General features: G+C 34.0%; 1 protein-coding gene across 3 annotated transcripts; it reads right to left on the minus strand.

Annotated features, from left to right (window-relative positions):
* Positions 1–1,365: 1,365 nt before the first annotated feature.
* LOC127085572 (telomerase reverse transcriptase) lies at positions 1,366–12,251 on the minus strand. 3 transcript variants are annotated; one of them, XM_051026079.1, is made up of 12 exons: positions 11,903–12,251; positions 9,989–10,069; positions 8,713–8,778; positions 8,439–8,610; positions 7,588–8,030; positions 6,844–6,970; positions 6,462–6,606; positions 5,490–5,628; positions 4,109–5,335; positions 2,551–3,089; positions 2,098–2,370; positions 1,366–1,900 (listed from the first exon to the last, which is right to left on the minus strand). In XM_051026079.1, exons 1-12 carry the CDS (start codon positions 12,200–12,202, stop codon positions 1,627–1,629), a joined length of 3,786 nt encoding a protein of 1,261 aa, XP_050882036.1. In that variant the 5' UTR covers positions 12,203–12,251; the 3' UTR covers positions 1,366–1,626. The 3 variants fall into 3 exon arrangements, with proteins under 3 accessions (XP_050882036.1, XP_050882035.1, XP_050882037.1); XM_051026078.1 differs by having other exon boundaries at positions 6,844–6,976; XM_051026080.1 differs by having other exon boundaries at positions 6,844–6,976; positions 8,713–9,302; positions 11,903–11,960.
* Between the last annotated feature and the right edge of the window lie 13,240 nt (positions 12,252–25,491).

Raw genomic sequence — 25,491 nt, forward strand, 5'->3', positions numbered from 1 at the left:
CAATACAGTAGGCATGTGAATATTATTAAAACATATTAACAACCAATACCATGTTTTAGGTATGAGCATTAGCTTTCTAACGCTTCAAACGCCACCAAAATCGGACTTACGAGTTAAAAGTTATGATCAAAACCGTGCACGAAGGCATTACTAAAAATTGTTGTTTATTAAATTTTCCAACATAATGTTCATCTTCTTCAACCCCCAGAACGTCCATGAAATAATCTTCAAAATTATTTTATTCCTGAAACAAAGTTATTGCCCTCTGTTTCAGCTATCCAAAGCTTCGAACGGCACTCGATTTGGACTTACGGATCAAAAGTTATGACCAAAACGATTTCGACAATAAAACCTAAAAACAGGCCGCGAGTGTGACGGACAGCATGCAGAATTTTCCGTGGTTTTCATCGTTGGAGGACTTCCGGACCTCCGATTTCAATTCCGTAAAAAGTCAAACGTTCAGAAAATTATAACTCACACAATACTCCAAATATATAACGTTAATTTGCAATTTTAACACAATCAATCACCACAATCAAGCATAATCATCAAAACCTAACAATCCTAAAATCATGCAAACTATGGATTTTAACCTAAACATACATCTACCCATTGACCCGATCATACTAACCCATAATAATAAGGATTCCCCCCTTACCTCTTCAATTTGATAGAAACTCTAACTCTTCTCTTTACTTTTCCTCTCCTCTTTCTCTATTGCCTTCAATGTTCAAATGAATTCTAATTCTCACTCTCCTCACCTCTTACTATTTATATTAGTATTCTAGTTGGGCTTAAATCATGACATCCATCTAATTTAATTACTAGGCCCACTAATACCTAATATTTAAATATCTCTTATTTAAATTTAAATAAATTAAACCACTCACCATGCCCACCAAGTTAGTTAATTTGATTATTTAATTATATCAACTAAATAATTAATTAACACACCAAATTAATTAATATACTTGATCATTATACTACCTAACAACCGATTAATTACTTAACACTCCAAATAATTAAATATAATATAATAATAATAATATACGAACTAATTACTAGAATTGGGCTGTTACATGGAGTATCTAATACAACCGTAGAGATGGCAATTCCGCTCTTAGAATACTCCATTCTTAGAACACTCGTAGAGATGCACAATGATGGCAAGTTAGAATACTCCACTCTTATAACATGTAAAAATCAAGAGATTCACTATTATCCCACTCTTTTGGTTGCATACTAGGGACACCTATATTTGCTTATCATAGGGACACCTATCTTTGCTTATGAGTTTTCTTGCTTTCACCACTGTATGCATGCCTAACCATTTAAATTTTTGTACCAACTTTCCATTCACACGTGGTTTAGAATATTACATACACAACAAGATGGTAGAAATATCTGCATTTGATATGCAATTCAAAACAAAAGGTAAAACGCGCAAGCTTTCAGCATTCACTAGACTGACTATACCTCATTCAAATCTATTTTTCAGTCTTCAATGTTTTTTCTTCCACAGTTCAACTTGATACCGCATTTACACTTACATCATACAAAGCCAAGAGCTCAAAAAAGATTCATATGAAATAACTAGTTTGATCATCACAACTTACTTTATAGGAACTAATACTTGATTTTCCACAGCAAAGAAGAATTTTCGGCATCAACGGCAAACTTCAGTTCAGGTGACACAGTCCCAGAAATTCTATGTGACAGCAACTTTGACTTCAAAACTGCAAGCAACTTCTTATGATGTGATTCCTTTCTCTTTAACACTTGTATAAAAGCATGAAATCCAAGCCATTCAACTTCTCCCTTCTTCAATTTGAGAATTGGTTGGATACTAGAATTCAGACGCATGGAATGCATTCTTCTCTTAATCAGCATGTGCATGTATCTGATAGTTGACAATGAAAAAAAAAACTGCTTGATGATTACAAATTCTAAAATTGAAGTATAAAGAGAGAAATACATATGGCATACTCTTTGGTCATTTTTTGTGTTTGTTTCTCATTGGTGTCGTGAAATAAGTTAATAGAATCAACAGAAACTGAATTGGTAATAACAGTCCAACAGAATGATATACAACCATACCTTAAAGATTTCTGAATAATGTCCGAACAATATCTTTTGTGAAATTTGCAAATAAATGATAGGTCACGGATGTAACAATGAAACTTCATTGCACATATCAGAAACATTTGATAAATATTTAATCTGACAACTTCTGCTGAATTGATATTTGAATCGAAGAACAAAGGATGGCATTTAGGTCTTAGAAAGAGACGCAACTTCTCCTTTAGACGAGTGCCTGGTTTGTCTTGCCAGCAAACAGTGAGCGTCGAGCTTAAATGGTTATTTAAGTACCTGTTTTGAATACAGAATTAGTTGGTCCAAGAAAAAGAGCCCAAATAAAATCACATTATGAATAACACTTTACAATAGAAAGCTTTCAACAATAACAACAAAAGACTTCTCCAACTAAGTAACAAGTATACACATTATATGCCCATAAGATCAATCAAAGTGCTTTAAATAAAGATTAACTTTGTGTAATCAGCCTGAATTTCCATAGTGGAGCAATTGATAAGAAGACCGCTCCATGGAACAAATGAAGTAGCACTGTCTTTCCCCACATAAACCCTGTTCAATGAGGAATCTGGCGTCTGTTCTACATCAAAGTTTGCACCAAACTTTTTTTCATTCATGTAGCAGTTGTAACCACGAAACCCTCTTTTCATCCTGGAGAAAAAGCTGGCAGCCTGCTTCTTTGAGTTTGATATGAAAAAGAAGTCATCAATAAATCGCATTAGCAGATAACACGGTGATGAGTCACCACTAATGGTTTGGACAGAATTATTCTCCTTGCAATTGCCAGATTCAATTGTCTTTTCAAAAAATGGAAATATTACATTCTTCTCCAAATGCCCGTAATACAAGGAGCAAAGCAAAGATGACAAAATTCCTCCCTGGGATATACCAACACCTTGCAAGTAAAATTTTCCATCAAACTGCAACACATTGTGCTTCACATGCTCTGTTAGATATGATAATAACAATTTCTTTGTCACATTCCTCTGCCGCTCCTACGATATATTAAAAAGGTAAAAATGAGAATAGGAGTTTTTTCCTTAAAACTTTAAACTGTCCTAGAGAATTTACTATAATATATTTTTTTCAAAAGTAATGAAACACTGATATGTTAAAGCTTGAGCAATTTGGATTATAAGCGGCCTTGCCCACTTAGTTAATTATCAACCATATAATCAAAAATACTTCTAACACCATATTTAAGTGTCAACTCTTCCTAACTATGGTAAGTACTAACAAAGAGGCAATACTTACTTCCATCTACTTTCGGAGGTCCTTGTTATTGTGTCTCTAATATTGATATAATCAATTTGAGACTTCAAATATGGTTTTGAGAATGACAAACCTTGATATGCTTTGATGGTTTGACACAATTTCTCTCAAGATGATGATCATTCCAGCTATCTAGATAGGCTATTTTACTAGTAATTATATCTGACTTAACCAGTATCCAAGAGTTGTCTTCACAGCCATTGTTTCTGGTGGAGCTCAATTTTTGGTTGGTTCTCTATTTTTTTAGTTTGTGGGTAATGCACTGTAATCTTATAACAAGCTTGAAGCTTAGTAAGCTTTAGTGAGGTGGACTGTTAAGATAAAAGTAACATCTCAGAATATCTGACATTATGTTAAAATATCTTATTTACCGTTGTTGGGATTCAAATGCGAGTGGTTAAGTCTCACATCGACTAGAAATGGAGAAAATGTTGGATATATAAGAGAAAGGACCCATACCCCATTGTCTTTTGGTTAGGTTAGGTTCGGCCGAGGAGCGAAAGTGAGATCCTAATGTGGTGGATCAAAACTAGTGATATGGCTGACTCACACTTGTCAGCTTCAATATGGGTGATCATCAAAAACTCAACAGAGAGACATAACAGATACCCGCTCAATGGTAAGGAAAAGTTTCAAAATATATATAATGTGCGACGAAAAGTACAAGACATTTAAATTTGAATAATTAAACTCATTATGTGATACAAAAAAACAGAACACGTGACAAAATGTGCAAATGAACCTGATTAACAAAAACACCATGCCGGGATGAAGTAAACGATCTGAACTGTGTATGGCCAGAGTTGCTTGTTTCGTCTAGCATAGTAAATTGCTTTTGAACCCACAAAGATTTCTTTGTGCAAATAACTTGATCATACTGTTTGAGAAAATATTTATTTTTCCAAAGAACATCTTTCATTATGTCAAGCAGCTTCTCCTGATCAACAGAATCAAATGCTTTCAAAACATCAGAGGTAACAATGAATAAAGAAGACATAGGTGTCAATCCCTTCTTCTGGCTAACCAAAAATGGGCAAAGTCTTCTATAAACATCATTGTAATCAAATACTGAAGAACCTAGCCTCTGAGGCTCCTTGAACTGAATTCCTTTAAGAATAGTATGGGCATCACGAAGAACATAATTCACAGATCGGTAATATTCAAACTTAATCTTCTGATGTTTTTCTTTCCTTTCAGTTTTGCAATATGGAACTCCCATAGTGGACTCAACCAATGGAAATCTTGAAGAACCTTTAAGATTTGCCACCATCCTTACTCCATTTTCTTTAGGTTGAAGTCTGAGCTTTGAAAATCCAAAAGGTCTCCTCCTAAGAATATTATGCAAGGCCACATCATCCAAGTGACTATAGCTAGAGTCTTTGAGATAAGCAATAGTGGTTTTAATCAACTTCTCCCAAATTGGTTTTTTATAATAGTAAATGTCTTGTTTCCTATGCTCACTTTCAGTAACATAGAAGTTTGCTTGCACCAAAGGCACAACCAGAAAAGAATAATACCAGAAGATCCATTTCTCCAGAAGCTTACGTTTGACACCTTGCACATCACTGTTCAATTTTCTGAATTCTTTATGCAGAACTTTATCATGTTCTTCTAAATATTTAAAAATCCCGGCATTTTGACTACTCAAGAAATACTTATTTGACAGGAACGGAAACCTTGATATTTTTAGTTCATGCAAACATAGCTTTAAAGGGAATTTTTCAAATTTCCGTAACTGTATGAACTTCGATATGTTTCTTCTCATTATTCTCCAATTGGAAGGAGTACCTAGTAATTCAGAAGGAAGTAAACTCCGAGAAACAGCCCATATGAAAGATACTACTTGACTTTTTGAGCAGCTTGACTTAACTGCCTCTCGCTGCGAATCTATTACTTCCACATTATCTGCGCAATGTTGAGTACCAAACTCCTGAGATTTCTTATTTGCATTTATCTCAGATACATAGCCCTGTAGTAAATGATAATCCGATAAGTACCACATTCATTAAGATGAAATAATAATTGCAATATAAAGAAAGGTAAAAAAGTTTCTTGTAACCTTGATGACATTGTAAAACTTCTAGACCCAACCAAAATAATAAAATTTAGGAAAAATATAATACCTCAAGTCTGGAGGAAGATATTTCATCTGTATGTTGATCCAATGATTGAACAACACAATGCTTATCCAAGAACTTGGCAGGCTGGCAACACCGTGCCCTACGGATGACATTCTTAAACCATTTCACAAGAGAGTGATACCTACAAAAGCATTGCAATTATTACAATTTTGGAGGAATAAGAGCCTAATCATTGAATTCAAAGAGTTGGAAGAGAATGTAAGGTTATCTAGAAATCAACATAAATTCATAGAAACTTATGTACAAGGAAGCATATCTAGAAATCATTCAAGGAAACAAGAGCGTCAACATACATTTCATTTGATGCACAAGGAAGCATATCTAGAAATCATTCATAGAAACTTATGTGTTCAAAGAAATAGTGTGCCATTCAGAAATAACAGTAATCATCAATCAAAAACCACTTTAAACCCCATTTCATAGCAACATGTGTACCAAAGAACATTCAACTTTCAGGTCTAAGAACTTCTTATCCGTGAATTCATTCTAAGACCCCTTTAACACAACAAAGCAAAAGCAGTAAGATCAAGGCATCTTCTATCAATCATAGAAAGATTATAAATCATCTAGCAGCTTCATGAAGTAAAAGCTCCAAAGAAGGTAGAGATTGGAATGCAGAGCAAAATTTACTTCACATTCATTATGAGTATAAAATGCATGGTAATGAACTAGGGATCCTGTACATAGTGAACTTAAAAGCATCATAACATTTTGTCGAATGCTATTTATTAGAAAAGGATAGAGGGAAAGAAAGTTTTCATTGCAAATCTAACTAACTTTTGATTTCTGTTTTGATTAGTTACAATGCACTACAACTATCTACTTTTATACTGCAGATTAGTTGACCTGCAATAACAGGTTTGAACAGTGCTCAAGCTGACATGTGTCAGTCTTGAGCCTACTCTAATTACATACTCTAATACTATTTAATCAAAAGGACCAGCCTGAACTTACAGGCATGCAGAGTCAATGAGACATGAACCACTGCTGTGGGAACATGGCATTGGCTGAGCACCATCATTTACATCTGAGAAGCCAAAAATATTGCCAATGAGATATTTGGAAGAAGCCAAATTTGGCTTTAAGGAATGTAAAATATCTGAAGATAATTTGTGAAGGAAATACTTAGAAGAAAGAGCAATATAGCTTTATGAAATTATAAATCTTACAAAATATTGTCCTTTGGAACATGAACAAGGGAAAGTGGTTCTAAAAGAACTCTGAAAACAATTTACACTTGTGCTTGTAAAACTAATTGAAATGGGAATAATAAATAAAATATCATTTCAGGGTGGGTATGTACACCATGTTAGATTCAAAACTCATTGGTGGATACGTTTCTTCGGAAGAACTGAGAGTGAAGACTCCAGATTATAAAAGATGTACTTCCTATTGATATCAGTACACTTGGGAACAGTTGGAAGAGAATGTAAGATTACACAGCAAGAACATTTCTGCAACATCTGCAGCTACACAGCATATAAATATGATGTGATAACACGGCATAAAATTATATCTGCAAGAGAGTGTATACTATTGAATCAAAATGAAAATTACAATTGACAAAGATTGAAAAAGAACCCCACCACATCGTTATCTTATATTTCACTACTAATAACTTGGGCTAATGTGATATCAATCAATCATCAAGATCTCACTATTTCCGCCTCCTTTATCATAAAAACGTTCCATAAATAAAATATATATATTAAAAAATCTTTTTTTACTATTGCTAAGTAATAAGAAACCATATGATGATAATAACATCTATCAGTGGCTTTATCCAGACAGGTTAGTTTTCCTTGCTTCTTTGTGAGCTTTGTTCATGGGATATTAAAAGGAAAAGCTTGCATAAGGGTTGAGTAGATCTTTTGGGGACAAACATTTTCCTTTTTCCCGTTTCTGATGTTTGTAACTTTATGAAGATCATACACTAGGTTTATTTCCTTTTCTACAGAGCCATAATTTTCTTTCTATAAAAATAAATGAAAATGTAGCATAAAATATCTAATTCCTACCCAAATTTCAAAACAAAGTTGGTAAGTGGCTTTCACAATATTTCACAGGAACAATTTGTAACCTTTTCATGGCAGCTTAGCCTGGTGTTGTCATGCTGTAGATTAGCAAGCATGCCATCTGTATTAGTAGGAGTCAAATTGCATTGAATATTTAGATTATCTTCTTCGGAGGTTGATTGCTTCTGCCTTTTGCATTTACGCCTCTTCCAACTGCATGGCCTAGATCGCTTCCCAGTCCTAGTTGTAACACAATTCAAGTCTGATTTCCCTTCTGACTCTGACTTCTTTACAACATTAGCAGCTCTAGTAGTCTTAGGAGCTTCAGAGGCACTGACATCATAACTCCGGCTCCCATGATACATACTCAATTGCATTGAAGACTCATCCGTCAAACCTAGATTACTTGCAAAGCCAACAGGGCCATTGGCATTGCAAGAAATACGGCGCTTTTGATTTCGTACTGTTGTGTCATCAACATCAGCAGATCTTTTTCTCTTTTGTGCTTCTGTTTCAAACCATCTCATTATTATTGCAACATTATTCATACCAATAACCAAGAGGCAAAAGAATTTTAATGTTATGTTGCTAAAACACACATAACATTTATCAGAATAACTAATGAATGGAAGTGTCACCAATTCGTGAATTTATCAAGTTACTGATATATTTTAGATATTGCAAAAGTTAATGCATCAACATGTAATTTTAATTGGTCATTATAGTATAGTAATTGATAGTTTGGCAATATGGCAAAATGAATACAGGAATAGAAGTGCATGAGATTAAAAACAAAAACATTATAGCTTAAAGAAACCAGAGGAAATTAAATATACTGGATGCATATCTTTTCTGAGAGAAAGTGCATAATGTTTACTGAGATCACAGAATATCATAGATGAAGGGTTCTTATTACCGCATTTATGAAGTGAAGAATGCTGATTGTCAAATTTTGATGAACACTTGTTCAACATATCAAAGCATAGACGGCTGATTGGAGGACCTCCCACCTGGTAGTGTTTTCCATGGGAAGCTGGCAAGAATATTGATGTATTCTTTAGTAGGTAAACCATAAAATCATCCCCAACCTGCATGGAAAAAAAATTTACCTAAGTTTAATAAGCGAATGAAAAAAATAATATTATACAAATAGATATTTTTTTTAAGAAAATCTCGGTATAATTGCATACCCTACTCAACAGAAGACACCAAGATGCACAGGATAGCAGGTCCACATTAGGGCTTGAACATGTGCTCTGCATATTGATAGCAAACCAGTAGTTAAGATAGACTCTGCTCTGTTCGGAAGGAAAGGGGGAGCATCTAACTCAATGCAATTGAATGAGATACTGAGTAGCTATTAATAGTTAGTTAGGCTGCAGCCATATAAGGACAGGTTAATTGACAGAAAGAAAGATTTTTGAAATCAGAAAGTGTGGTGAGGAGAGGCCAGGACCAGGACTATTGAATTCCTCAAAAGCCACTGAAAAAAAAATCATCACCAAGGAATTTGTAGCATGGAACAATCATTTTACTAAGTGTTGTCAAATAGCTGCTATAGTAGTGTTGCAGTACTATAGCATAGCCAAATTTGAACAAATTGCAATTATTCCATGATACATTATTTAGTAAAAGAAGTGTTGTCAAATAGCGGCGATGTTGACTCTATAGGATTACAGCGAGGCAGAACTTGGGCAAATTGCTGTTTTTCATGATTGACAACAGAGTTTTCCTCTATTCTTCTTTATAGATATTCCTCCTTCAGTCTGGTGAACCAACTCTATCACAGATACAAAAATTGTTATTTGAGAATAAATGAATGTAAAACCATTAACCAAAAGAATATATCACATTATCTTCATTATAACTCTAACGATATTTCACATTATAATTCACCAATGCACTTCAAGTAACCTTCCATTTTCAGGGTTACAAAAAACATCTAATATCTTGAGAACATATTACAGTATCTTAGAGCTTCCCCTTATAATGGGATGATAATGAACTCTGGAATACCTGCTGATTATATCATAAATTAAGGAGAAGCTTGAGATTACATACACTGTTACATGCTTGCACATCAGTTGTTAAAAGACAGCTTAACAAAGAACATCAAAAAGTATGCAGGCTTATGGCATGCATAGAGCCACTCGTCTCACGGTTAATAACCAGAACCAAAGTTGACAATTTCAGGACTAATAACTGGGCAACTAATAAAACAAATCAATCTCGGTATAACCAAATGAAAGGCATTGCATTACAATCTCTAGAAATAGCTAATCCAACTTTAAGAATACACTAATAATGGCAAAAATGGATCATTTATATAGGAACAAATAATCAAAAGATTTCAATATATAAACAGCAACTGAAACAACAAAACCAAATAAAGGCCTTAAATTAAAAAGCGGCATGGATAAGCAACAAAATCATAGACCAGTAAAAAAGAGAGAAGAGACTGCTTACCCTATTATAACCAGAGCATAACACATTGGCAGAGGCTGGGTCCTCTGGATGCATTATCAGTTCAATAATGCTCCTCACAATCTGAAAGCAAAAAACTGAAATTCCTAAAGCAACCACTCCAGTCTCGAGACTTCAACTTTAAAAATTAATCCATAATAGAATGGGAGGAAAACAAATATATTTTCACAATCAATGAACTTAAAACATTTCTTAATCTAGAATGAATTCCAGGGCTCAAATTTTAGCTATTAACATAACAGTATCAACTAACATTTGCTTATTAAAAAAACACTTCTTAAGTTAAAAGGAACTTAAGTCAAAAGCAATCAAAAGCTTAAAACAAATAAGTAAGGAAATAAAGCACCTAATGCCTTAGAAAATAAACATTTCCAGCTTTCAAATAAACTAAAACAAAAACACAAGCAAAAATAGAAGTGAAAAATGCATATCATCCAATTGCTGCTTAAAGGTAAGAAACTATGAAGCACGGACGCCTCTAGGAATAGGCGTGTCGCAGTGTCCGACACGCGTAGGTGTCTGACACTTCTATGACACCCGTACGACATGTGTCGGAAAAGTCAAAGAAGTGTCGGAAAAGTCAGACAAGTGTCCGCTAAAAAATGATTTTTTTTCTTTGTTTCAACACTCTTCGATTCAATGGTTGACACCCAAATGACACTCATAACACATACGTCAGAAAATTCAGACAAGTGTTTCAAACAATATTTTATTTTATTTTCTTTGCTTCAACACACTTTTATACATATTTTGGACAAATCTCACACAAATTTAAAATTGTTAAACGTGTTTTTAAGCAACGTTATTAATAAAGAATTAAAGATATTTTTTTTTATTTTAATATTTTTAACTTTTTTTATCATAAATGGATAAATAAAGTTGAAATACTCTCTTATACATAACGGTGTTGGTGTCCTATATTTTGACATTATCGGTGTCGAAGTGTCTCTGTCGTATCATATCCTTCTGTCCGTGTTGGAGTCGGTGCTTCATAGGTAATAAAAGCCTTTTATCTTCCACAATACTGGTTATGTTTGGGTATCATAAAATGAACGGAGCATAATGGAGCAGAGCCGAGCAGAATGGAATGGAGCGGAGTGGAACAAAGGTTACATTCCATTGTTTGAAAAATTTAGGATGGAATAAAGCAAATTGTTAATTCCACCTGAATCAAAGGGGAAGGGATATGGTGGTAAATGATAGAATGGAATCCAAACAATGGAATATCACTCCATTCCATCACATTCCCCTCCATAAAAAAGATTATTACATCAAAGGTTTTCTAAAAGCACTATTTAATGATCATTTGGGTTAATAACTTTAATTAAAGATTTACAAAAAAAAAAATGTTTTAGAACTAAAAATAGAACGAAAATAAACTTGATGCAAATTCTTTGTAAATCGTTTCTATTGACTACTTCATCAAAATATATGTTTAAAATAACTTCTAGAAATACTATTATGTTAACTCTTTCAAACATGAGTTTAATGATTACTAAGGTTTTAAAAAACTTCCGTTGATGCAAAAACTGATGTGATAAAATGGTATTAGGATACGATATTATTCACGGTTTTTATGATAAAGAATAAATTATGATTAATTTATACCGCAACTACCGCATTCAGTATCAGTATCGTAACATCTGTAGCTATAGAAATCATGAAAGCCTTTCAGCAAAGATTTAACAAAATAGCATTATGATAAATCTGAATGTAAGCTATATAAATAATAATAATAATAACTTATAAATAAACTACGCAAACGCGTTCTAATTTCTTAAACAAACCTAACTAATCTAAAACACTAAACGCAAATCAATGTAAAAGCTGATTCTAAGCATGATGGAAAAACGAAACAGAAGAAGAAGGAAAAAAGTACTCCATTTTTAAGAAAACCTGAATCTGTGAGCAATGAGAATGCGGAATGAAAAAGCGAATAAGAGGAGCGTTTTCCGAAACGACGACGTAACAGTTGGCAAGAAGTTTGCGGTAATCAGGAGGATCGTTCGGTCTTAGAAGAAACGACCTAGCGTCGGAGCAACAGCCGAGACAACGGTGGCCTTTGCAGTGACAGAGATCGGGGGACGGAGGCGGAGGAGGAAGGAGTGAAAGGATGGTTTGTGAGAGGGTTCGTGCTCGGTTTCGGAAGAGACGCCATAGTACGCCGGGAACTTGTTGTTTTCGTTTTCTTGCCATTTACCCGGGAAAAATTGAAGACGAAAAGATTTTTTCAAAATAGAAATATAGTAGAGAATTTTGAGGGTGGTTTTGTCTTTGCATTTTTATTTGGAAAGTAAAATTTTGATATAGTGGATAATATTAAGGGTAATTTTGTCTTTTCGGTTTTATTGGAAAAGTAAACTTAGAGTTGCATTAATGAAAACGGCATGCACAATTTGACCCACTTCCTCAAGAATGTAGTTACAAAAAATTGATCTGCTTTGCTTTTCACACCCTCCTTTCACCGGTCCATTACTATTCACCTCCTGTCTAATTTATTTAATTTAATTAATTTAACTCATTTTTTTATTAAATAATTTTATAAATTAATAATCTATAATTAGGACTTAGTTTAATTTTTATTTTATTTTAAATTATAAAAATACAAAAATATGCTTTAAGAATTAGGGTTTATTAATACAATTTTACGATTAATTTTAGAGATAATTTTTGGGACATTATTAATGATAATAAGGGTTTAATAGAGATTGTACTAATTTTTCCTTCATTATCTAATTATGTTTAATATTTTAAATAAAATTAATTATGTATATAATTATATCATCTAATTTAACTTTTAATTAAATTAATAATAGTATATTTTTGCAAAATAATCAACTAACCAAAATCAAGGCCATACAGTCAAATCTTAAGTCATATGCCCTTGTGCATTAAGGCATTTTCAAAATCAAAATTTTCTACTCCCCAAATATGTTGGGAACTTTCAATAATCTAAAAACAATCAAAACAAACAAATATTTTATAGAAGAACTACAATGCTCTGATCATTCATCTATCATGAGTGTATGTAGGCATAAAATCATAACACTCTAACGAGTATAATAATCAGAAACCTTTTATGTGTCTAACTTCATTGATCAATCATTTTCTTTAAATAATAGCATTTTCTTTGTAAATAAATACCTCAAGCAAGTAATAAATGACATAAACAAACATTCCCTTAGAAAAACACACTAACCTTAGAATTAGATGAGGATCTCATTGAGTACAATGAAGGTGAGGGATGTCTAACACATTCCCCTTGCTTAACTGACTCCTTAACCCATTTTCGGTTGCGATGATCGTCTTATCCTTTCCTTAGGTTTTATCATCATTTTCATGTTCATTTGGAACAAATAAAGGATAATGGAGACTCTTTGATTTTTCCAGCCGCGATAGGAACAAGTAATTCAATCATCGTCTTCAGAAGCAAAGTATTATGACCTTTAAGACATAGGGATAACAGTGTGTGTTGAATTCAATAAGAACATAAAGTAATATGTTTTCATTGTCATTTTTACATCTTCTAGCTTTTCGATAATCTCCCCTTATGGGAATTACTTCTTCATGTATTATCTCCCCTTTACAGGTCAAAATTCTCAATAAACAACATTGTGTTTTTCGAGCTTTATTCCTTTGTTTTTCAATTTTTCCGCTTGATTACAAAATATCAATAATTTGTGAATAATACATTAAAATATAGGACCATAATAAAAAGCTTTTTTAAAATATTTTACTTCGATTTCGAAACGTCAAAAAGATCGTAAGCTTTCTAACATTACAACTCAAACACGGGATCCCTAAATCAACAGTCACGATCTAATCAACACGAAAGTTTCTTCCTTTTTTAACACATTCTCAGACAACAAGAGCATCATGGTCCGGGCCGCGGATATATCAAAATCTCAAGGGGTTGGAGAGTCGGAATTGTATGGAAACCTCGATTTCCACAATTTCACATGTTCATCATACACATCATAAAAGAGGCGATAGTCCAAACTGCATCATGCATAAGCACGTATATCAATTTGAAACATGCATTTGTATGAACATGAATAACATAACATAGGATTTGGGACCGCTCTTAGAAGTCCAATCCCTAGCAATATTAGTACAATTCCTCAAGATAAGAATACTTATTGGCATTCCCCGGCAAGTGACCCTCTAAACGGAGTCTTTTAAGCAAAGGATATCCCCAGTAATCTTACTCATTGTGAGTCTTCACAAGAACGTATTTAGTAAAGTGGCCATCATGAATGATTGTTATCAACCAGTGAGCAGGTGTTCATCTCTCACATCTCCGGCTTAGCAACTTATCTCACACATGGGATATGTTTCGTCAAATACACAAAGTTCCAACATATAACAATCGGATGATCATCAGAGTCCTACCAAGATTCCAAATAATCGGTTGATCATAGGAATTCCAACAACCAGAGGATCGTCAGAGTCCTACCAAGATTCCAAATGATTGGTTTATCATAGGAATTACAATGATCGAAGGATTGTCAGAGTCCTACCAAGATTCCAAATGATCAGTTGATCATAGGAATTACAACAACTGAAGGATCATCAGAGTCCTACCAATATTCCAAATGATTGATTGATCATAGGAATTGCAATGAATGAAGGATCGTTAGAGTCTTGCCTGACTCACGTAGCATGATCGGATAATCAAAGTAATCGTAGGCGAGTTTCATCTAGATGGGCTGAAACTAATCAAGGGTTCTACTGGGGTTTTATCAAACAACAACCGGAGGATCGTCAAAGTCCTATTCAATTTTTGTAACATGATCGGACGATCATAAGAATCGTATGCAAGTTTCACCCGGATGGGATGAAACTAACCATAATGGGTTATATCAAGCAAAGATCGGAGGATCATCATAGTCTTGTCCAGTCTCGGTAAAACGATTGGATGATCATGGAATTTGTATGCTAGTTTCACCCGGATGGGCTGAAATTAATTAACAAGATCTAACTGGGGTTCCATCACGGGTTGGTTTGGATACCAACAGAGCATCCAGGATTATTCAATCCTTGCTAATCCCCAAGGTCTACTAACCATGTGATCAAAATTAGGGAGCATCTATATATTTAGTCACCTCTTCCCAAGAGGATGAATACTCACTATCATCATCATCTTAGTTTAAAGTTGATTAAATATGGGCAGTTGTCGTACTACAAATTTTGATCATCTTTCTCATAACTTAAGGTTTAGATCACTAACACGTCCAGAACTGGTATAAGTCATCTGGTCAGTCCCAATGACCTAAAAATTCAAAGGTTGACCATTTTGACTTTTTCCTGTCTAGACTAATTGATAACTTTTGTTAACTAGGGTAATTTTAATTAGATATAGATCATTACTAATAAATCAACTGAAGTTTGCAATTAAGTCAATAAACAAGATTAATTTATTTAGATTAGGAATTTAGAATGATCTTATCAATTAGGTTAATATTTATTAATTCTATTATTAATTAAACTAATTAGTGTTTATTAGAATATTGATTTATATTATTAATATATTATAACTAAATTAATTAATTAGTTTTTAATGGAATAATTAGGATGGTCTTTATTATTTAATAGGATTATTATTGATGTTTTGTCTAATGGGTTGGCCAAAGGGCTAACCAAAGCCCAAGTTCAGTGGGTCCAAAGGATGACCCACTATAAGACCCCAAATTTTGACCCTAAGATCCCTCATGCTATCTCATCATATGCATTGGCATTGGGATCATATCTTGGCATCATCCTTATCCTTCATTCATTAGGTTTGCATTGGGAGAGATCACCAAGCACCATTTGATTGTATCATACTTTGTATTTTATTATTTACTAACCAAAATACCAAAAATATGTCTTTGTATAATCTAACTCTTTTGTAGGTAGGGCACATGTTCACCTTTGATCTATCAAGCTCATATATAGGGTTTAAGACCCTCAGTGCAAGAAGTTCAATCAAGAATTGATTTAATATGGCTCTAAGTATCATATATGAATCCCCAATATCTTCACATTATGTTTTGATTAAGAAAGCATCAAGAGTTTGGAGTTGGTTTGCCTGGGAAGCCCTAATTCATATGTATCTTATGTAACTTCTTCAACAAGTTTCTTCAATAATTGATCAAATATTTCAAGTGATACTTCAAATTTCATCATATTATACATATATGATCCTCCATGAGTCCCAAAAGTCAAGAGAATATCAAGCTAGCAAGTTGGTTCATGGTGGTTGACCAGAGGAAGTCAACTAGTCAAAACTGGGGTTCCCTAGACCCCATCTCCTACAATTGTTGTCATATGAAAATTATTAAAAGATAAAGTTACTCTAAATGACATTCTAAACAACTTTCATGTTGAGGTCAAAATCTAGTTTTTCTTGGAAAATCATTTTTTATGGTGAAAAATTATAGGTTATTTTGTTTAAACCCTAATTTGGAGGTCAACTTCCCAAGACCATAACTTGATCAATTTTTATGATATGAAAGATATTCAAGTTGGACAATCAAATTTAAGATGTATACTTCAACTTTGATGTTTGGAGGAAGAGCAAATTCAACTTTTATATGCATGTGATATGAGGAGACATTATAGGTCATTTTGGACCAATGCCATTGAACAAGTGATTTTCCTCAACTCCAAAAATGCATAACTCTTTCATACTAAATCCAAATGAGGTTAAATTTATGACCATTTTTAATTACTTTGAGAGAGTTATAACTTTTATGAAAGAACGTTTCTCATTTGAAGCTCATATAAAAAGTTAGCCAAGGTGGAATAAGTGAACATATGGCTTGACACTTAGAAAAACTTTTGATATATTTGATTTTCCCAACTTCCACCTCAAAATTCATCATGATCCAAGCTTCAAATGAAAAAGTTTTCAACATGAAAGTTGTTCCTCTTAATATAGCCTTTCCAAAAAGTACAATTTCATCCCATTTGGACAAAGTATGAGTGACTTGCGCATGGCTTGAACTTGGATCACCATTTGGCATAATTGAACTTGCATTCCTCATACAAAATTGCATGGCTTACCAATGTGACTTCAACAATGTTTGTACTCATTTTTGGACCTGAAGAGATGATTACATGGGCCTATCACACGCCCATGCATTCATGCAATGTACATTGCTATTTTTGGAACTTAATTTCAAGTGTGCAAATAACAATCATTTGGCCTATAAATAGAGCCATTCATGCTCATAATTGAGGACCCTACGCATCAGCTTTGAATCCCTAGCTTCAAACCCTCTCATTCAAAGGATAACCTTGAGAGTTTCCATTGGAAATTGAGTTTGAATCTCCACTATTTTGAGATTCAAATCTCGAAGAGTCATGTGCCTTTTGTTGATTCAATTCCATTCCATTAAGTGTCCAGAGCAAGATCAAGAGCAATTGGAAGCAAGATCATGTTCATACAGATCTGCATTGAAGGTAATTTTCAGAATTTTTCATCTCTTTGATTCTCACTCAATTCTCCATAATTCTTCTTGATCTTTGGTTGTCTGGAGTCCTACCAATGTAGGCAACAAGATTGAGTTGCTTTGAGGTCAAATCGAAGCAACTCAGGTCATGATCCTCAAATTTCAACTCCCTGTATCTTTCAATATACTTGGAGTTAGGAGAATATGAGGCCAGATTCGAGCTCCTGAGCATTTTCTCTTTAAATTCATGTCCCCCTTTTTTATTTTGGTGATGGTTGAGAGTGAACCAGTCCGATGAGGATCACCGAAGAAGGAGACCGGAGCTTTGGCTCCGGTGGTGTGCTGGCGTTCATCTGAGCCATAGGATCCTTTTTAAATGTTCTAATCTCACACGTTGGTTCTGATTACCTTTCCTACTGCGCATTGACTAAAGTTTATTGTGGAACGCGAACTTGGAGCCACTTGATCTGCCACCTCAATTAATGAGGGAGATCAAGTGGTCCACGTTTTTTGTTATTTTCTGATTTTCATTTTATTTGGTTTATTTTCATTAATTCATATTAATTTTAATATTAATCCAAAAAATATGAGCGTTTCACCAAAAAAAATTAAATAAATTCCTCTTTCATTTTCTAAATAAAAATTATTTTTTGGATCATTATTAATATTTTTCATGATTTAATTGTTTTTTGTGAATATTTTTAATTGTTTAAAAATAGTTCTAAGTTTCCAAAAATAATGAAATTCTTTCTCCAAGGTCCTTTGACCTTGTTTGACCTATGATAAATCTCATGGCCATTTATTTGGTGTTTTGATGAAGTTTTAGGGTTTTGACCAACCATAATTTAATTTAATGCATTTTTTAATTGATTTTAATTGTTTAATTGCAAAATATATTGTGTTGAGATTTTGATATTGACTTATTTGAGTTTGACTTGTGTTGTTGGGTTCTGGTCAAGGTTGATTTGACTTTGTTGAGTTAAAATCATTGGATTTAGGGGATTGATGAAATATACATTTTATCTCCCAAAATGAATGAATGATTTTAATTTGATAAAAGTCCTCCTTTGACCAATTTGTGTTGATTCCATTTCCCCTCCCTCTTCATCTCAATCTCATTATCTTCTCATTCATTTTATGGACCTATGATATCTCTATATCATAAGGCTAGTTGATTGTAAAATCAACATAAGTATGGATGAGATTAGGTCCACCCCTTTTGCATTTTTTTAAGTGTGGTATGTTTTGGGAGTATGGTTCATAATATCATATCTTTAACATGCATTAACACTAAAATTTCTATTGCCCGACCTCAAATAGTTGTGACTTTTACATAAGTCCAATTACGATTACTTAACATAGCGCTAAATTTGTGACACAAAAGGCATAGCATTCTAGTAAGTGAGATTGTAAGTCTCCCCTCTTTCATGGTATTGTGTGGAAACTTGACCTTTTTTCCTTCCTTTGGAAGATGTCTTGGTTCAAGAATCCATGCTTGTGAATAGTGGGTTGAGTGTTCTCTAAAGAATGACTTAAACAAAACAAAAGCAAAAGCAATACTAACTTCTAATCAACTAATAACTAACATTTAATTTCAAGTCATTTACTTTTATGCACTTTAATTTTTAAGTCTTTATTCATTTGCCATTATTCATACCATTTAGCTTGTTTACCTTAGTGCCATTTTGACTTTGCTCATTCGAGCCTTATCTTGTGATTATATTGTGATTGTATATACTTGCTTGTGTTTGTGGTCTTTTGACCTTAATGTACATAATAACAACAAAAACCCTAAAAGACATTTGTGTGGATTGTTGGATTAGATCTGAGACATTGGACTTAGAATTAGGAAACACTCCCTATGCAAAAAAGACTTGGCCAATGCCAACTTTCATGAAACCAAGTGCTTGTGAAGTGAACTTCATTTTATGTAAGTATTGTGATCCCATTTGAGTTCATCTGCTACATGGTCCTATTGAAGTTGTTACTTTGAACCTATGTCTAAAGCCTATCTCTAATTTCATCTGATACATGGGAGATTATGAAGAAGATCATGAAGTTGCTAAGCTTGGATGTGGCTATCTTTATTTGATGATTTGCTCTTCATCTTGCTATTTATGTATTGATATTGCTTGATTCTAAAGTCCAAGGAAAATTTGGGTTTCTATATGACATTCTTGTCTATTGGATTGCATCCCATTGGTCAGATCTTTTCAACTCTTAACTTTTAAATTTTTGCTTAGGATTAGTCTTTTCATCTCCTCCCCACTTCTTTAATTTCAAATCTCTCCCTCCTTTTAAAAATCTTTTTTGCTTATGTTTTCTAAACTTAAACCATATTGCAAATTAAAAACTTTGGCCTTATGCCATTGCATTTTAAAAACTCTTTTCTTAATCAAACTTGTAAATGAACTTAACTATACTTGACTTAAAATTTCAAAAGACAAAAAGAACTAACACTCATTCAAACCTTTTAGGCCTTTTGTGCCTTTGTTAAACTTAAATTTTTTATTAAAAGCAATGCATTCACTTTGAAATTGTTACCACGAACTACGAGGTTTTAATCCCTCCTTTTATGTTAGTATGTAGGCACAAGTCTGAAGGTCTTGTCAAACACAAAAATATAATTAATGAATTATTTCCTCATCCCTCCACTCTATTTATTGCAAACATCATTTTGTACAAAAAACACATATGCACACAAAAAAAGGCTCTTTAGGAGTACATAGGACGCTTTGGGTGCTAACACCTTCCCTCTGTGTAACCAACCCCCTTACCTGTAATCTCTGGCATTTTATTAGTTTTGATTTGAAAACTTCTTATCTTTGGGTTTTGTTCGTAGTTTTCCCTTTTCCCTTGGAAACAATAAAAGCGCGGTGGTGACTCTGGTTTTATTGACGTCTAGCTTATTCATAGCTTGATGGTCATGAATTTACCGATACACCCACGTCCAAATCAGTTGGGTCAAGCATACCCGAATCCACCACTCCACCGGACCATGCCCATGACCCAGGTTCATCCCCCAAACCCCCCTTTTAAACTCATAAACCCTAAATGGCGCGCATGATTGGAAGCAAAGGAATTAAAAACTTCAATTTCAAATTACAATCAAATATTTCCAAATTCATTTTACAGATACACCAATAGAATAGAATTACACCTAAAATCAGACCCAATACATTGCAATAATCGATTACAATTGGAAACCCTAAAATACAAATCAATCAGAACAACAATAAAATTACAAATTTCCTAAAATAAACTATCTAGTTGAATTCTAAACCTAATTGTTAATCTATAAAAGGCCTAAGCATGATTCAGAGAAGGAGAGGAAGAAATCAAAAAAACCTAGGTGATTATTGTTGTAAACCGAACGAAGTCCGCCAAAGCTCTTGAATTCTGATACTTAGGGTTTTATGTTGAAACCCTAAGCATCTGAGCTTAGCCTCCGCATCCATCATATCTCGCACAAACAGAAAAGAGACATAAAAGGTTAGAAGGAGAGGGAGATGAGGATCGAAGAGAAGGATTTAGAAAAGTAACGAAACTTTTACCTTTTACTGGAGAAGACCTCCCTTCCAAAGGTTGGTCATCCCCTTTATTTGTTCTTGATGTGCGACCTATTTTGAATGTTTGCTTGAGCGCTATGTTTGTTTGAATATGTTGGTGTTTCGATAATCTATAAGGGATTTAGGGTTTACATAATAAGGGCGGAAGATTTTGGGTTTTAAAATTTGTTGTCTGGTTTATTATTTTGATGATTGATTAAGGATAAGAGGGTCACGATCTATGGTCTGGAGGTTGTTTGAGGTGATTTTGGATAGTTTTAGGATTAGTGTGGGTTAGGGTTAGGGTTAGGTTAGGTTGGAGGAAGAAGATAAAGATTCATCTTCTTCAGGTTAAGGTTCTTCGGGTTTAGGTTAGGGTTTGTTGGGTTAGAGTTAGGGTTCATCTTGGTATGCTTATGGTCTGTAGGTTTAAGTTAGGGTTCTTGGATATCGAGGGTTTCTAGGGATGATTGATAAAGGTTTAAAGTTTCCAGTTGAATATCAACTGGAAACCTAGGGAATAGGGTGGTGGGGATGGTGGTTGTTGGGTTTGAGGGTGGTCGAAAGCGGGGCTCATAGATAAGATATGAGAGAGAGTGAGAGAGAGAGAAGATAGAAAAAGAAATAGAAGAAATGAAACCTTCTAAAGGAGATTTCTTTATATAGCACATCTGCAGCCCATTTGATGTGTGCCAAGTGGCACTCAATGATGCCCCTGATCAGCTAATTATCCCAATCAATTGATTATCCCATGGCTCACGTGTAACATACACCCCTGTAAGACCCCAATTTTGACCCTACGATCCCTCATGTTATCTCATTATTTGCATTGTCTTTGGGATCACACCTTAGCATCCTCCTTACCCCTCATTCATTGGGTTTGCATTGGGAGATATCACCAAGCACGTTTGATTGTATTATACTTTTTTTCATTATTTACTAACCAAAATACCAAAAATATGTATATGTATAGTTGTACTTCTTTTGTAGGTAGTGTGTGCATCCACCAATGCCTCATCAATCTCATATATAGGGTTTGAGACCCTCAATACAAGGAGATCAATCAAGATATGGTTCATATTGTCTCTAGACATCATATATGTATCCCCATGATCTTCATTTATCACTTTGATCAAGAATTCATCAAGAGTTTAAAGCGTGTTTGCCTTGGAAGCCCTAATTCATCTAGGTATCTTGTGTGACTTCCTCAGTAAGTTTCTTCAACATTTGATCAAATATATCAAGGTATACTTCATTATACATCATCTTATGCCTATATGATCCTCCATAAGTCCAAGAGATCAATAAAACTTCAAGTTTGCAAGATGGTTCAAGGTGGTTGATCAGAGAAAGTCAATTGGTCAAAACTGGGGTTCCCTAGACCCTATCTCCTACAACTTTTGTCATATGAAAATGATTCCAAGATAAAGGTTACTCCTTATGACATTCCAAATAACTTTAATATTGAAGTCAAGATCTAGTTTTGCTTGGAAAGTCATTTTTATGGTGAAAGATTATAGGTCATTTTGTTTGTGCCCTAGTTAAGAGGTCAACTTCCAAAGACCATAACTTACTCAATTTTTATGATATGAAGGCCATATAAGTTTCATGATCAAACTAAATATGTACCCTCCGACTTTTATTCTTTGAGAAAATTCAGATTCAACTTGCAAGGGCATATGCCAAGAGGAAACATTATAGGTCATTTTGGGCCATTACCATTAAACAAGCAATTTTCCTCAACTTCTAAAATGCATAACTCCTTCATGCCAAATCCAAATGAGGACTAGTTGGTTGCCAAATTGAATAGGTTTGAAAGAGATATAACTTTGATGAAGGAACTTTTTCCATTTGAAGCCCATATCAAAAGTTATTCAAGATGGAAGAAGTGAACATTTGACTTGGTACTTAGAAAAATTTCAATTATGTTTGATTTTCTAAACCTCCACCTTAAAATTCATCATGATCCAAGCTTCAAATGGAAAAGTGTTCAACATGTAAGTTGTTCCCCTTGATCTCACCTTTCCAAAAAGTCTAGAATCACCTTATTTGGCCAAGGATTGAATTACTTATGCATGGCTTTTCTTCAAGGTTCCATTTGGATGAATCTCATTACCATTTCCCAATTCCAAATGCATGGCTTCATGACACACTTTCAGTATCACTCATGATCAGCTTTGGAACTTTTGACATCATTTAATGGGCATATCAGACACTCATGCATCCATGCAAGTGAGAATTGATATTTTTGGCATTTTGATTGAAGTGTGTGGAAATCAATTGCATAGCCCATAAATACAACCCCTTCTACTCAGAATTGGGGACACCTTTCCCAAGCTTTGATTCTGCAACCACACCCCTTAACCATTAGAGGATAAACTTGAAGGTTTTCAATTGAAAATCGAGTTTCAATTTCACTTCTATTTTGAAGTTGAAACTCCAGGAATCCAAGCCATTCTTTGATCCAATTCACTTCCTGCAAGCTTCTGAAGTGAAGCCAAGGCCAATTGGAAGCAAGATTCAAGCTCCCTCGAAGGTGATTTTTCAGAAACTTTCTCTCTTCTATTCTCTCTCAATTCTTCACCATTCTCTTTGATTTTTGTTTGGCTGAAGTCCTACCAATGTAGGCAACAAGATTGAGTTGCTTTGAGGTCAAATCGAAGCAACTCAGTTCATGATCCTCGAAATTCAAATCCCTGTATCTTTCAATATACTTGGAATTGGAGAAAATTGAGACCAGATTCGAGCTCCTAAGAATTTTTCCTTTGAAAAAGTGTCCTTGTTTTTCATTTTTCATTGAGTAAGGTGGACCAGTCCGGTGAGGCCACCGGAGAAGATGACTAGGGCCCTAGCTCTGATGGTGTGTTGGCGTGTCCAGAACCATTTAATCATCATCTCATATTTTTATCTCAGCCTTTCCTTTTAATTACCAAGTGTGTGGCGCAGTTGACTAAGGTGTTTGTGGAACGTGCGCGTTTGGCCATCAGATTTGCCACCTCAATTAATGAGGGAGATCAGATGTCCCTTGTTTTTTTTTTGTATTTTCTGATTTTTCATTTAATTGCTTTATTTTGTTTACTTTATAAAAATTTCATTTTTAATCCAAAAAATATGAGACTTTCACCAAAAATCTTTAAATATTTTTCTCTTCCATATTCTGAATTAAAATTATTTTTTGGATTAATTTTAATATTTTTCATGAATTAAATGTTTTTGTGCATACTTTTAATTGTTTAAAAATACTTCAGACTTTTCAAAAATAGTGAAATATTTTGTATAAGGTCCTTTGACCTTGTTTTATCTAGGATAAATCCCTTAGCCGTTTATTTGGTGTTTTGAAGGGATTTTAGGTTTTGACCAAATTAAAATGTATTTTAATTCATTTTTAAGTTGATTTTTAATTGATTAAATGTTTAAAAATATTGTTGAGCCATTTTTATGGTTGTTGGTTCTAAGTGTTGGCAGCAATTTTGGTAAAACAAAGAGTGTTCACAAGATGTTGTGTGTGATGTCTTAACATAAGATATTCTATGTACCTGCTGGAGTTTAAATGGAAAACATAATTATGCAGGATTGTTTCAGAATGTCATACACGATGTCATGACATCTGATATTATGTACTTGCTGGAAATTATAAAAAGAATTATGGAATTATGCAGGATTGTTTCAGGATGTCAGACCCGATGTCATGACATCCTATACACAGAACATTCAGTATGAATGTCTGGTGTTTTGTGATTGCGCATTTAATGGCAATCTGTGTATGATTGAAGATCTGATTTGAAGACCCATTCAATCATTGATTACAACCCGATTTACTTATTTTCCAAGGAGATCTAACCAGCTGTCATGAGAAGATTTAATTGGAAAATAGTTTAGGGTTTTCAAGATGTCCAAGCCCAGCTGAATGCTTCTATGAATAGGACATGGAAAACCTGATTTGATACACAACCAATACTGAGCGAAATACTGAGAGAGAGCTAGGGTTTGTGTCTTGTTTAGTCGTGAGACTTGTAAGCCATTCAAGTCATCTTTAGATGATTGAATTGGTCTGATTTGTGGTTGTAATCTGTCACTCAAAGCTTGTAAGCAAGAGTGTGTGTCTACTTGATCAAAGTTGTTAAGAAAGATCAAGTGTGTGCCTACTTGATTGAAACTGTGAAGTAAAATCAAGTGTGTGTTATTGAAAAGTGTTTTCTTTTCTCAAGGAATTGTTGTTTAAAATCACAGGTGTGATTGTAGGGAAGTGAGTGGGTTCTCATATCTAAGAGTGCTTAGGTAGAAATTGCACGGGTAGAGATTAGGTGAGAAAGACTGTAACTTGTTGAAGTGTACGGAGAGTCTTTGAACTGATTCTATTTTAGTGAATTTCCTTCCTGGCTTGGTAGCCCCCAGATGTAGGTGAGTTGGACCGAACTGGGTTAACAATTGCTTGTGTCTCTTGCATTACTATTCTTTATCTTTATCCTGTTTGCATAACTCAGATATTAGTGTTATGACA

Source organism: Lathyrus oleraceus, chromosome 5 (genome assembly GCF_024323335.1).
Source record: "Lathyrus oleraceus cultivar Zhongwan6 chromosome 5, CAAS_Psat_ZW6_1.0, whole genome shotgun sequence".
NCBI classification, from domain to species: domain Eukaryota; kingdom Viridiplantae; phylum Streptophyta; class Magnoliopsida; order Fabales; family Fabaceae; genus Lathyrus; species Lathyrus oleraceus.